General features: G+C 36.4%; 1 protein-coding gene across 4 annotated transcripts in view; it reads left to right on the top strand.

Moving 5' to 3' along the window:
* The window catches only part of KIFAP3 (kinesin associated protein 3), a 178,659-nt gene that overhangs the window by 127,473 nt on the left and 36,712 nt on the right, over positions 1–14,474 (top strand). For all 4 annotated transcript variants that reach the window (XM_004756680.3, XM_004756679.3, XM_045084583.1 and 1 more), the window contains one exon: positions 1,031–1,116. In XM_004756680.3, the coding sequence (XP_004756737.1) occupies positions 1,031–1,116 (86 nt within the window). The remainder of the gene's footprint in view (positions 1–1,030; positions 1,117–14,474) is intronic.

Genomic DNA, 14,474 nt, shown 5'->3' with positions numbered 1-14,474 from the left:
TGATTTTTTGCCAGTGAAACCAGAGGAATGTTGGGTGTATTTTTTGTTTTTGTTTTTTTTTTTTTTTTAAAAAAGCCAAGTAGCTTTATTAGAATTTGACTGGGTATTCATCATCCTTGCTTGATTTTTCCAAGTTTCAAATGTGATCTTTCAGTATGTAGTTCTCTTTTTTTCCCCCCTAATTTCAGGAAAGTTCTCCTGAATTATAGGTTTTAGTTAGTAGTTCTGTTTTATTGCTTTTGTTGTCTCCTTTGGAATTTCTGTTATGTTGGATCTTCTTTGCCTATCTTTAATATTTGTCTTCTAATATTGTCTCTTTTTATTTATTTTTAAATTTTACAAATTTTCTTCCTTTTTACCTTCCATTTCTCTTGGAGTTTTATCTGTTGTTTTTGTTTACTCATATATTATCATAAATTTAGCTCATATATATCTGAAATGATTTTTACTTTTATTTTTAGTTCTGAATTATTTTATTTGAGTTTTCTAATTTTGATTTATATTGTTCTTTTACATATATTCTATTTTATTAAATTCCTTTATTCCTTTTTAAAATATTGGGTTATAGCTTTCATTTTTCATGTGAAAATGCCTTATTTTTCTCATAATAACCATATATAAGATATAACTCATTCTTTTCTGCTGCAGTTTTTTTGTGAAATTAATTTTCCTAAACCTTTTGGTGGGCCAGCGTGATCAAGAAAGCTTTATAGTGATACAGCTCTAGAGCTCCCTCTTCAGTTATTTTCATGTTTTCAAAAATTGGGCCTTGTACTTTCTCAGATTTACTGGCTTTGTTTTCCTTACCCATTTTTATTTAGTGTTTTTTTTTTCTTTTTTATTTCTGTTATTCCTGTCCTTTAAAAAAAATGAAATGTTAGATGTTTCTGGTCATCTTTTACTAATTCTATTTTAAAATTTGAAGTTAGATTTATGGCAGCATTTGAATTTAGAGAAATGTGGGATTTTCTAATATGCTTGAATAGCCTCAATCTCAAATGAGTTTGTATCTTTAACCACTTTTATTCAGAGGCTCCAGCATATCTCATAGATCTGATGCATGATAAAAATAATGAAATCCGAAAGGTCTGTGATAATACATTAGATATTATAGCGGTAAGTAATTTTTCTTCTTATACAAAGTATGATAATAATAGTCTTCATTTGGGAGAAAAGAAGACTTTGTACATCTGTTTAGAACTTTGCATTTCATGTAAATGCAAACTTGTATTTTGGTAAATCTCTGAAAATTCAGTGATACTAAATTCATGTTTAAAACATTAAGACCTTGGGCACCTGGGTGGCTCAGTGGTTTAAAGCCTCTGCCTTCGGCTCAGGTCATGATCCCAGGGTCCTGGGATCGAGACCCACTTTGGGCTCTCTGCTCAGTGGGGAGCCTGCTTCCTCCTCTCTGTCTCTCTGCCTGCCTCTCTGCCTTCTTGTGATCTCTGTCTGTCAAGTAAATAAAATCTTAAAAAAAAAAAAAAAAGACCTTTAGCCTTCAAATTTTTAAGTGTTTTATACATATTACGTGTTTTAGATTTGGTCTATACGTCATATCAGAAACATCTGTTTTGCAGAGAAATTATTTCATAGGAGCAGGAGTTTAATGAGAATTTCTACTAAAACTCAACACAGTCAGTTTTGCAATTTGGCCATTAAACTTTTTTAATAAATCAAATATTATTTCAGTGATTTGATTTTTGTCTATATGCATATACTTGTTTTGTAAGTTGTTTTAGAATGATGAAACATACAAAAATAATGTTATTCATGACTGTAGAAAATTTTATTTTTTTTAAAGTATTTATTTATTTGAGAGAAAGAGAGCACAAGCAGGGGGAGCAGCAGAGGGAGAAGCAGATTCCCCACTGAGCAAGGATTCCCAACCCACGGCTCAATCCGCAGACCCTGAGATCATGAAGTGAGCAGAAGGCAGACATTTAACCGACTGAGCTGCCCAGGCACCCTCTGCAGTAACTTTGAAAGGATTTATAACCAAAGGAATATAATCAGAAGGGTAATCTGAGTCAGCACTTAGAAACATGCTCTCCATGTACACATTTCTTCAGAAATCATGCTCATGCTGCCCACCAGAGTCTTCTGCCTAAACTTGGGCCTTGTACCTGGGATGTGCCATACACTAGATTACTTTAAATGTATTTTCACTTATGGCATGTATTGCTGCACACAACTTGCTTGCTTCCTTCTTTGAACTGGATTAATACTTTTTATTTTGACTCACCCTGTAAAAAACTTCTTGAATATAGCCTATTCAGTAGTTTTCAAAGTTTAACTTAAGCTTTTTAAAGAATAAGAATAACATCTTAAAGAGTCAGTTAACAACTTTATTAGAAATCCTTTAAGTTGACATTTGTGCTAGTGATTACATTATGAAATCAGACAACCACTATCAGGTAACTTCTTGTCAATTTCTTGCATTTTATTACAGAAATAGATCTTATTTGATATCATCTGCTTTTTGGATTTGACTGAGTCAAATCATTACTGGTTTATACATTTTTTTCCCCTTAGAGAGCACATGTGTGAGGTGGGGGAGGAACAGAGTGGTAGAGAAACAGAGGATCTTAAGTAGGCTCCCCACCCAGTATGGAGCCCAGTGCAGGGTTCAGTCTCACAATCCTGAGACCGTAACCTGAGCCAAAATCAGGAGTCGGACATACAACCAGCTGAGCCATGCAGGTGCCCCTATCATTACTGGTTTAAATCTAAATGAGTATGTTGGCATTTAGCTTTGATTTCTTCATTAAAATAAGGAAATTTTACATATTTTTTTCAAAGATTTTTTTTTATTTATTTGACAGAAATCACAAGTAGGCAGAGAGAGAGGGATAAGCAGGATCCCTGCTGAGCAGGGAGCCCAGTGCGGGGCTCCATCCCAGGACCCTGGGATCACAACCGGAGCTGAGGGCAGAGGCTAACCCACTGAGCCACGAAGGCATCCCAAGGAAATTTTGCATATTAAATTCTTGCTTCAGTAAGATGTTTCAGACATGTAGGCCCCTGGTCACAGGGTTTATAGAGAATATTTATTACTCCCAGAGAATAATTTCATGGCTCATATAGTATTTTCTTTTTTAAAAATATTTATTTATTTAGTGGGGGGGGCAATAGGAGAGGGAGAGAGAATCCCAAGCAGACTCCCTGCTGAGCTTGGAGCCCGAACCACAGCTCAGTCCTAGGACCCTGAGATCACAACCTGAGCTGGAATCGGGAATCAGACACTAACCTGACTCTAACTGAGCCAGCCAGGTGCCCCTTGTATACTGTTTTCTTGTAGATCACTCAGTCAGTGTTGTATATGAAGTATATAGTGTATGAATAAAAAAACTTTTTAATGTTCTGTTTGTGATTATCTTACCTTAAGCAATGAGGAAAGGAGAAAAGATGTCAGTTTGTTATGGATTGCTTTTAGCATACTTTAAAAATTTTTTTTAATTTTTTATAAGCTTTTAGTATACTTTTAAAATTACCTTCTTGTTTGGGGCACCTGGGTGCCTCAGTGGGTTAAAGCCTCTGACTTTGGCTCAGGTCATGGTCTCAGGGTCCTGGGATCGAGCCCCACATCGGGCTCTCTGCTCAGTGGGGAGCCTGCTTCCTCTCTCTCTCTCTCTCTCTCTCTCTGCTTGCCTCTCTGCCTACTTGTGATCTCTGTCTGTCAAATAAATAAATAAAATATTAAAAAAAATAAAATTACCTTCTTGTTCGAAAGCAATGTTTTAGGCATGTTTGGTTTAGAATGTAAATTAGTGAAAGTTCCAAAATGCCAACTCAGTCTTCTTATAAAAATATTTAGAATCAAATATGAATATAAGGTGAAAAATTTTACTCCCAATTATTTTTAAACTCCGGGCTAAAGTCTCTCATCTTGAACAGAAATTTTCCTCACGCTGTGTCTGTTTTTTCTATACTGCTGTCCTAGTTCTCTCTCTGTCTCTGTCTCTCTCTCTCCCTGTCAAACAAATGTTTTGAAAAAGTCTACATATTACTTCCTTCCTTCATTTCCCCTCATCCTTTCAATCTGTACCAATTCTGGGTTCTGCTTCCATTATTGCACTGATACAGTTCTCACTAGTCACCCTGGCCTTTGTTTTTCTAAATCCAATGAAGATTTTTAATCTTCATTTTACTTTGTTGATCTTACCGTCCTTAAAGGAATTTATAAATCCTGATCAGAGTTAAAATGTAAACAAAGAAAATTATTTAGGTAATTATTTTTACAAAGAACCTTGTTGATAAGGTCTTCAAAGAATAATCAGCAAAATGAAACTGGTGATATATCAGCCAGCTACATATGGCTCCCTAAGATGGTATCTGATCACTTGACTTTGTATAAAAAAATTCAAACAAGCTATTTTGAAGGTTCACCTAATCCATCTATGACTCCACATGAGACTTAACAAAGTAAGTACTTGATATTATGCCAAGTAATTTTAGATTGTTTCATTTCACACATTGGAAAAGTTTAGTCTGAAAAGATATTTAGAAATAATAAACTTATTAAATACAATATTTAAAGATACTCATGTGTGAATTATATGATTTAAAAGTCCTGCTGTGCTACCCAACTAGGTTATATTCACAGCTAAGTTTCTTAGATGGACAGAAGTGGTCTACAGCTGATGGAAGGGCTCAAAACATCCCACATTCCACTAGAAGAATGTTTCTTTACCTTTCTGCTCTTATACACTCATGAGAGTCAAGGCCCCGGTTCAGTTCTAGCTTGATAGTAAGGAACTGCACCACTGGGAGCAGCTTCTTCCCAAAACTTTTTCCCCCCTTCGCAGCTGAGTAGGGTTTCTGATTTTACATTCAACTTTTGGCCTCTATAACATGGCAATTTGGTCTAACAGAGTATTGCATCTAGAATACAACTGATTCTAGTTCTTTCACCAGCTGAGTGAATCTCAGACAGTGTATAGCTTTTTGAAGATTCCGTTGACAGTGACATTTCTGGGGATTAGAGAGTTACTGTTAGTTGGGAAAATATGTAGCATATCCTATATGATGGTCAGCCTCAGTTTTGTTCAAACTAGGCCAAAACTCAGGCCTTGTTGAGAAGTTTATATGTGGATTACCTATCTGGACCAACATTTTCTTTCCTTGGTACAGTTAATTATCTACATTATTTTCATTTAAATTTTTAAATGGTGTAGGAAGATAATCTGTTCACTGTTTGGGTTTTAACTCTGGAACATTATTTGGAGTATTATTTTCGCCAGACATATGATTATTTACAGTTTAAGATTATTCTGCAAAACGGCTGAATTTGGCATTTTAAACTCCATGTCAGAGCAGTTCTATATAGGGTAATTAACTGAAAGGCCTTGATTCGGACAGTGTGGTAAACAGGAATCTGCCTTTTCTAGTGTAGAAGCGCCTCATCTGTTAAATTACCCACGTTCTGAATCTGCGGTGACTTATTTTAATTTGGACTCCATTTATCCACTAACCTCAGGCCAGAGTTATTCTGCTACCTTGCTAAGCCTCCTTGTTTGGGAGAAATTTGAGGAGTGGGCCATTTTAATGCGTCAGTAAAATGACTGCTTCTCAGGTTCACTTGGGACAGGACATAGCTGCCAGTCGGTTCTTTGAGCTCAGACTCTACTACTGATCATGACTCAGGGTGCTATTTTCTTGTCCCAAATCTTTTTCAAGAGTAAAACAAGAGGAAATTGACTTAATTCAAAACAGGAGAAACTTTGATTAGACACAGCAAAGATGATGAAACACTAGAAATAAGCTGTCAAGGGAGAATGTAAAGCCTCTGTCCAGTCAGCATTAGTAATAACTGAATAACCAACTTTCTTAAATAGTTAGAAACCTGCCTAGAATGGGAGTGGATGATCTCTTAAGATTCTTTTTACCTCTGGACTTTGATATCCTAATATTCTCAGCATGACTATGTACTATAATAATTAAAAATTTTTAAGAAGGAGCTAATGCGAGTATTTGTAACTTGAGGCAATTTAAGAAAGCAAACTTTTTTATTTAAGACAGGGTGGAAAAATAAGAAACATTGAGATACCTTGCAAGCCTTAGGGAAATATGCCTTGTGCAGTAAAGAACTTATGTAATGTAGTTTCATTATGGAAATGCTATATTAGTGATGATTTGCTTAGTGTGTTTGGGCCCAAGCCCTCCAATTGGTGACTTGAAACAGATGCGTGGTGGTAGTACTCTTTGTACCCTGGAGGACTATCTGTTTGGTGTTGCGGTCTCTATGGGCTCATCAGCAAGTTGTCACCTGTCTGACTAGGCCTCACATGTAGCTCTGGGAGGCAGGGACTAGAGTAGATTCGGAGAGCTGTGGGGAGACAAGGAGAGAGGACATAGTAGTTGATCATTGTCTTTTCTCCTCCAAGCCTTGGGAATCCTGAAGGGAAGAACAGAATCCTCTAATCATAGACAGTTTCTAAAAACCCAATTCGATTTTTATCCTTCAGTACTTCCTCAGCTTCGCATGAAGTATTTGACAACCTCATAAATTCTTCCCCAGTTGGTAAACAAATTCCTCCCCTGACATTACTGGGTTGTAAAACATTTAATTTATTTTATTAAGGACATACTGTGTTAAGACACTAAGATACTAGGAATACAAAACTCAACAACACAAAGTCCCCAGAATGTCAAGTTTACATTCTGTGCTCTAGAAAACACCAGCAGACTGTCATCTAGACATGGGCTTGCTTTCCAGGAGCAACACTGCTCTTTGGCCCCAGCGACGGATGTTCTGTACTAATGGCCCATCGTGTCTATGAGGTATTTATGGGGAAAGGGGCGTACCTAGGTTTTCTGGTAAATGGGTGATGTCTCTTGTCTTTCCGGCCACAGGTCCCTGTGATTTGATATCTGTCTTTAACTCTGTGTCCCTACTGAACGTGATATTTGAAATGATATTTCACAGATGAGCCTCCTCAGTGCTTTAAGCAGTGGTTGAAGAGATCATTAATTATATTTGAGGTCTGGTTAGAAAATGTCATAATCAACACTACAGGACAAAACTTGGGATAGTACTGTTGAGAAATAGGCAGTATGTGCATTAAAGTCAACAACTCTGTATGTATGTGTGTTTAATTATGTGTATATCTGTATTTAATCATCCTGTACATATTATTGGGATAAGTGTTTTCTAAGCTATAAAAAGGCATCTTCTTAGCAGTTATTACCTTAACCTTAATGAGCAACTAAATTACTCTAGATCTGCTTTAATTTAGTATGAAGAAGTGTATTAAATAGACCATATTACATTCTCAATTAGGGGCTGTCACATTAAAGGAGAAAGGAAAATCTGCTTTCCATCAGGTATGTTAGAACACAAAGCAGATCTGTGTAGCTCTATGTTATCCTATAGTGTGTTAATCAGATACAAGGTGTGACGGAAGCCAGTTACAAAGAGTTTTCCTGATAGTGAACAGGCTCTGATAATAGGCTGGTTAAGGCTTCATGATGTTTCTGTGGTTAAGTAGTAAACAAAGGGATGTAGGACTTCAAAAAGGATGGCACATTCCATTTAAAACCAAACCATAAGTCTTTAATGACACTTTAGTTTTTATAGAAACTGAGAGCTTAAGATCATGACAGGAGCTGAGAAGAGAAAATAAAAAACAAAGCATGTGTACCTTCAAATACTAGACAAACTCAAGTCTCAAAGCAAGGACATCAGGGTACCCTTGTTGTAAAAAGAAGCATTTCAAAAATGAAGTAAAAAGTAACTATATTCCTGGAGTATTTCCACAATGGCTTGATAAACTTTTACGACTTATCTTGGCTGTGGTTGAGCTATGACATCCCTGAATTCCCAGTTATTTCCTGACAGTGGGGCTAGGGGGTGTTTAAGAGAGGAGAGATTTGGGGGATTGGGGTTAGAGAGAATAGAATTTAATTGCTATATGTTGAATTTATTAAATTTTTGATACTGGATATTCTTTTAGAGTTGATATTTAATTTTTTGTGAGTATTTTTTATTAACATAGAATGCATTATTTGTTTCAGGGGGACAGGTCTGTGAGTCATCGGTCTCACAGTTTCCCAGAGTTGCTATTTGCTTTTTTAAAATAAACTCCTTAGACTGCCAAGATTCTTCAGTTTGTACTTATCCCCGTTCAGTTTGGGGGATAAGTATCTCAGTGGCTTTATGAAATAATGGTATTAATCAGAGGTTTTTATTTATAGAATGTTAGAACTTGAGCAAATCTTAGATCTTTTTCATTTTAGAAATGAAGAATCTAAGGCCAAAAGGAATAAAATACGTGGAAATGGTCGCTCATTTCTGTCAGTATCAGAGCGAAACACAGAACCCAGGCCTCCTACCTCCTAATCCAGTGTTCTTTGAAGTACACCTTACCATAGTATCACTGACACCTGTAAATTCAGACTCTGAGACACTAAGAAACTGCCTGTGCCAAGGCTGCTAAACTGCGCTCACTAAGGACACACGAAGAAGAGAGCTGAGGCCAGGTCTTCCGCAGCGCTCGTCCCTGGAGCATGATAAAATTTGTACTGGTTTTTACTAAAATTGGAGAGATAGGGGGAAAAAAAGACAGGTGGGAGGAAGTCAAGGGAGAGACACACGTAGAGAGCAAGGCTGGGGAAGAGTGACGTGCGATAAGGCTGTTAACGTGATTTGTTCGGGAAAAGTAGATCTTCATTCTGAGATGGTCTTTCTCACATTTTTAGTCTTAAAATAGTCTTTCTTTTCTAAGACAATAATAGTAAATGGCAGTTGATTTACATTTAACATCAGTCCCCAAAATTTGTTTTTGAAACTTTTCCAAAATCTGAAATCCTTGGGACCACTGTCCTACCTAGCCTATTAATTTAGTACTAAATAGACTCTCTGCAGCCATAAGCTAAAATATTTGATAGTCAAGGCACCCGGGACATAAAAATCAGTGTTTCAGAAACATAAAGATGAAAAGCCAGCATTGCATATGAAAACAGTACTATCTCATTTGATTTTCACTAATGTTTACTATAAAGGAAAAGGAGAAGTTAATTACTTAAACCAATATTGTACTCCTCATAACATACTTCATTCCAAAATGCTTTATTTGGTAAACATTCAAGTACTTGAAGCTGTATTATCACAACCTAAAGCAAACTTTTATGGCACAAATACAGTATATTAATAATGTTTCATACTTAGGTTTTAAATCTTTAAAATATTTCCTAAAGTTAGCAATTACTTTTGGAATTAAGGAAGTCATTGAAAATCAATGTGCTATTTTTCTATAATTTTCAGCTTTCTTTTGATAATGAAATAGTTTTACAGTTAATAAATATTTCAAACAGTCTTGTTCTAACTACTTGAGACTTTAAGGCCTTGATACTGGTTTGTCAAGGTTTATTTTCTTTGCTATGATCTATAACAAAAAGCCATAGGTACTTATTAAATCTTAAGGTTACCTCCCATGAAACTCCCTGTTGTCATTGTAGTGGATTCACTGTAGTGGGGATCTGTAATCTTTGGATCATTTGCAAAAAATAATTTTCTATAGCCTGGATGATTACACAGCTTGGTATGGAATAACAGATTTTGTCTACTATTTCCTGAAGGAAAAACTGTTGTTTTCTGACGAGCTAAGCAGGCGGTCATAGTGCTTTCATTGTGATTCTGTAAACAATAATGCACACATTAATCATTATGTTAGTCATAGAAAATTAAACCTATAGTTTTATAGTACAAAAATACTTAGAATAAAATTATTTTTTTTAAAGGGACAATACAGTCTGCATCATTGCTACTATACTTTTTGGTCTTAAAATGATAAGATGTGTCTTGGTTCTATGAATTTACTCAGTCATAAACTGATCCAAAAAAATGGTAAAAACTTAAAAGGAATTCAGATTGCTAAAAGTAGTCTAATTACATTAGTGCTAGATCTGTGCTAACTCCCTGCCTTGGAAAATCAGCTTCCCAAGACACTAACAAATCAAGCTTTAGTGCCACAATTTAGCCACGGATCCTCACACTTCGTGTGTTTGGACTTCTGTCAGACGGTTAGATAGGCTGTGGAGAGATGGTCTCTTTTTAAATACTAAGCCTTCTGTGTGTAGGTTCATTAATAAGAACATTGCCATAAGCTTGAACGGTGATAAGAAGGCTCAAGATTGAAGGGCATTTGTGAAGAAAATAGCATCTTCTTACACATTTTTACATGTACTTTTATTATTAGAATAGTAAAATCTTCTGAGAAGCATGTAAATTACTAATGCCTAGAATAAGCATGATTTTTTTTTCTTTGTGCAGAGCATTACTTACTAGGCTAAGTACATTTTAGGGATATGTGATTTAAAGATTTTTTAATACTCTTGATTTTTCATTGATTTATTAGAAGAGAGAGAACACTGGAGCACACACCACGTGGAGGGGAGGGGCCAGAAGGGGAGAAGAGAGGGAAAGAGGGAGAATCCCCAGCAGATTCTGCGCTGAGCATGAGGCAGACACGGGGGCTTGATCTCACAACCCTGGACTGTGACCTGCACCGAAAGGAAGAGTCAGATGCTTGACTGACTGAGCCACCCAGGCACCCCAGTTTACTTTTAAACTTATACCTATTTCTGAAACATTTCACAGATAAAAGCAAGTTTTACTCTCAATGGAATAGCGAACCCATCTTTTCTGTGTTTTGAGCACTTGACTAGGTTTTATCTCCTGATTTACACTAGGAATCCATATGCTTAAAACTAAATGATAATAAAGCAATCAAGTCATGTGTTTTTCTATCATCTTTCTTGAATACTTCTTCATTCAGATAATCAAATTTAAAATTTGTCTACCAAAATAAGAAGTTTGTTTCATACCTCTCGCCAAGTGAAACAAGCTAGTATTCACAAAAGAAACAATACCTATTAAATTAGTTACAGTATTTAATGTGGATTTAATAGGATTTCTGGTATTATAAGGTATCTTCTGGGTATAATTAGGCATAATATAAGGCACATTTTAGTGACCTGTAACGAGTTTATCTTTAAGGAAAAAAGCCAGTTAGTGGGGCGCCTGGGTGGCTCAGTGGGTTAAAGCCTCTGCCTTCGGCCCAGGTCATGGTCCTGGGGTCTTGGGATCGAGCCCCGCATCGGGCTCTCTGCTCAGTGCAGAGCCTGCTTCTCTCTCTCTCTCTCTCTGCCTGCCTCTCTGCCTGCCTCTCTGCCTGCTTGTGTTCTCTGTCAAATAAATAAATAAAATTTAAAAAAAAAAAGCCAGTTAGTATGGAGAATTTCTTGTCCCAAATACCATTTACTTTTTGTTTATGCATTAATTTTTTTATCTTATGGATAATAAGCTCATTCTTTTCTTCTCTCAGTGTATGTGATCAGTTCTTTTTAAATTTTCTAGCCCCTTCTAATATGACAGCAATATATTTGTGCAGCCAACTTTGCAGCTAACACAGACAACTGTGCCACTTAGAGAACCAAAATGTATACTTGCAAAGGCATGAATTTTAAAGAGGTTCAAAATTAAATTTAGCATTTGGGCAAAATTATTTTAAAACTAATCACAGTGCTCATATTGCATAATTAGCACCACTTAGTATTTCATTTAGTTTTGGAAACCCATAGTGAACCATTCAAATCTGTAGCGAGTAAAACTACTTGTAACATCTCTGTGCTGTTGCTTTTCCAACTCCCTCTTTCTCTTACACCCTCCCGTGTGCGTGCAGGTCAGAGAGAACATGACTGAGAATACCATGTGTTATAAAATAAACTTGCCAGACTAGAAGCCACTTCCTCTCAAATCACTGTTTGGTCAACAGTTCAACACATTCGTAGAACCTTGGAGCTCAAAGTTGACCTTGGAGTCCATTTATTATATTCTCATTACAAAAGAATCCATTCCACAGTGACCCTGACAAACACTCATTTGTCCTCTGTTTGATTGCCCTTTCCACATTACTAACCCAGGGTTTACAATGCTGTAATAGCCACGTTAGCTGTGTGCACTTCAGTCAATTCAGTGTCCTGGGCCTTGTTTTCTCATTTATAACATGATAATAATTATAGTAATTATTCAGGAAGCCGTCACTTCGATTAATTAATAGTAATGGCTAACATTAAGTGTTTTCAATATAGGTTTTCTAAATGCTTTATATGTATTATCTCATTTTATCAGAACAACTTATGTGTAATCAGTAAATGGATGATTGTATTAATTATCATTATATCTGTTCATTGTAAGCGTACCAACAAGATGGGATTTGGATTTAGCATTTATTGTTTATATCTAAATTGTCAATTTCAAATATAGATTAAAACTGTAGCTATAACTTGGAGTAAAAAAAAAAATTCCTTTGGGGCACCAGAGTGCCTCAGTCAGTTAAGTGTCTGACTCTTGGTTTCAGCTCAGGTGGTGATCTCCTGGTCCTGAGGTCTAGCCCCACCTTGGACTCCAAGTCCTGAGCACGGAGTCTGCTTGAAAATTCTTTCCCTCTTCCCCTTCCCCACTCTCGCAAGCATGCATGCACACTTTCTTTCTCTAAAATCAATCTTAGGGGCACCTGGGTGGCTCAGTGGGTTAAAGCCTCTGCCTTCGGCTCAGGTCATGATCCCAGGGTCCTGGGATAGAGCCCCACATCGGGCTCTCTGCTCCACGGAGAGCCTGCTTCCTCCTCTCTCTCTCTCTGCCTGCCTCTCTGCCTACTTGTGATCTCTGTCTGTCAAATAAATAAATAAAATCTTTAAAAAAAATAAATAAAATCAATCTTAAAAAAAAAATCCAGAGATTTAAATATTGAAATTATAACAGTTGGATTAGTAAATGTTTATTATTTTTAAAGTAAAATGTAATAATGTTTATAACTGATCTTTTATACAATTAAATTTAAATAATATATCAGGAAATAGCTTAATAGGAATGTTAATATTTAACTGTTAAAAAAGGAAAGCAATAATTTGTTGGAAAACTGCCATCAGTAGTATCATAGCCAAAAAAGTTTTCTACTTCTCCCTCAGTTAAAAAGGGACATCTATTATAGTTTCAAAGATGTACAGGTTAGAACACACAGTCTGACAGCTAATACTGAGATTTATCGATAATGTGCAACTTAACCAAATTTAACAAGTAAAATTTGAGCAAGATAATAATAGTTACATTCTAATAAAATTTTAGACTTATTCTTACACCCCAGAAATTCCTACTCTGGTGATATTTTTTTACTCTGAGCCTCAGCTTTGGATGAAAATTGCTCAGTATTTAAAATGTATCTTTGGGGGCGCCGGGTGGCTCAGTGTGTTAAGCCGCTACCTTCGGCTCAGGTCATGATCTCAGGGTCCTGGGATCGAGTCCCACATCGGGCTCTCTGCTCAGTAGGGAGCCTGCTTCCTCCTCTCTCACTCTCTCTCTGCTTGCCTCTCTGCCTACTTGTGATCTCTCTCTGTCAAATAAATAAATAAAAATCTTCTTTTAAAAATAAATAAATAAATAAAAATAAAATGTATCTTTGGTCCACCTGTTAATTATCATATTCATGTTGACTATGGGAAGATAGTAGTACTGCCTGGCACCTTTTTAGATGACTATAAACAAAAACGTTACAGATATGACAGAGGAATTTAAAACTAAGACCCTAGAGTTAGAGTGACAAGAAGTACCTTGAAATCTTTTTTTTTTTAAATCTATGCCATCCATGGTGCTGTCCATTAATTGTTCAGTGGCTGTACTAGTCAGAAGTAGCCACAATCTGTGGCAGAAGTCAAGAGCTAGATCGGTTCAGCTGTAGCAAACAGTAACTTGCTGAAAAGTCCTTCAGAAACGTTCACCAAGGGCATTCTGTGTGAACAGGTATGAGAGAGATAGTAGTAAAGCAGTCACAGTCAAAAGTTGCTCCTCAGGAGTTCATCACTGGAGGAGGGAATAGACATTTAAAGAAGTAATTATGACTAAGTAAGATAATGTTTTTTGGGCGCCTGGGTGGCTCAGTGGGTTAAGCCTCTGCCTTAAGCTCGGGTCATGATCTCAGGGTCCTGGGATCGGGCCCCACATAGGGCTCTCTGCTCTGCGGGGAGCCTGCTTCCCCGCCCCCCCACCCCCACCTGCCTTTATGCCTACTTGTGATCTCTGTCAAATAAATAAATCTTTTTTAAAAAGAAGATAATGTTCGTTTGTCCTTAATCTATTTGCTTAGAATTTAATTTAATATAAAATTAAATTCTCTTTGTTTTCCCTGGTAAACCATTTCAGTAGTTAGGAGACATACCTTTCTTTCCTACTGAAAAGTGTTTATCTCAGAGAAGATGTAGTGAAAGACGTCATTTTAGTGCTTAAGCACCTATCATTACTGCCACCAGTGATTATAGCCGCAGATTTCTTTGAGAGCCAAAGTCTGATTGCATACCTAAATTCTAGTAGTAGAGAATTTGTGAAGTTTACTTTTAGATTTTGCCATTAACAATTAGTAATTCAAACAGATGTCTTTAATATATGTAGTTAATTGGTTTTATTGATTATTGTATAA

Source organism: Mustela putorius, unplaced genomic scaffold (assembly GCF_011764305.1).
Source record: "Mustela putorius furo isolate JIRA1106 unplaced genomic scaffold, ASM1176430v1.1 tig00000785_pilon_pilon_pilon, whole genome shotgun sequence".
Lineage (NCBI taxonomy): Eukaryota > Metazoa > Chordata > Mammalia > Carnivora > Mustelidae > Mustela > Mustela putorius.
The sequence above is the reverse complement of the archived record's forward strand: the minus strand, read 5'-3'. Positions and strand labels throughout refer to the sequence as shown.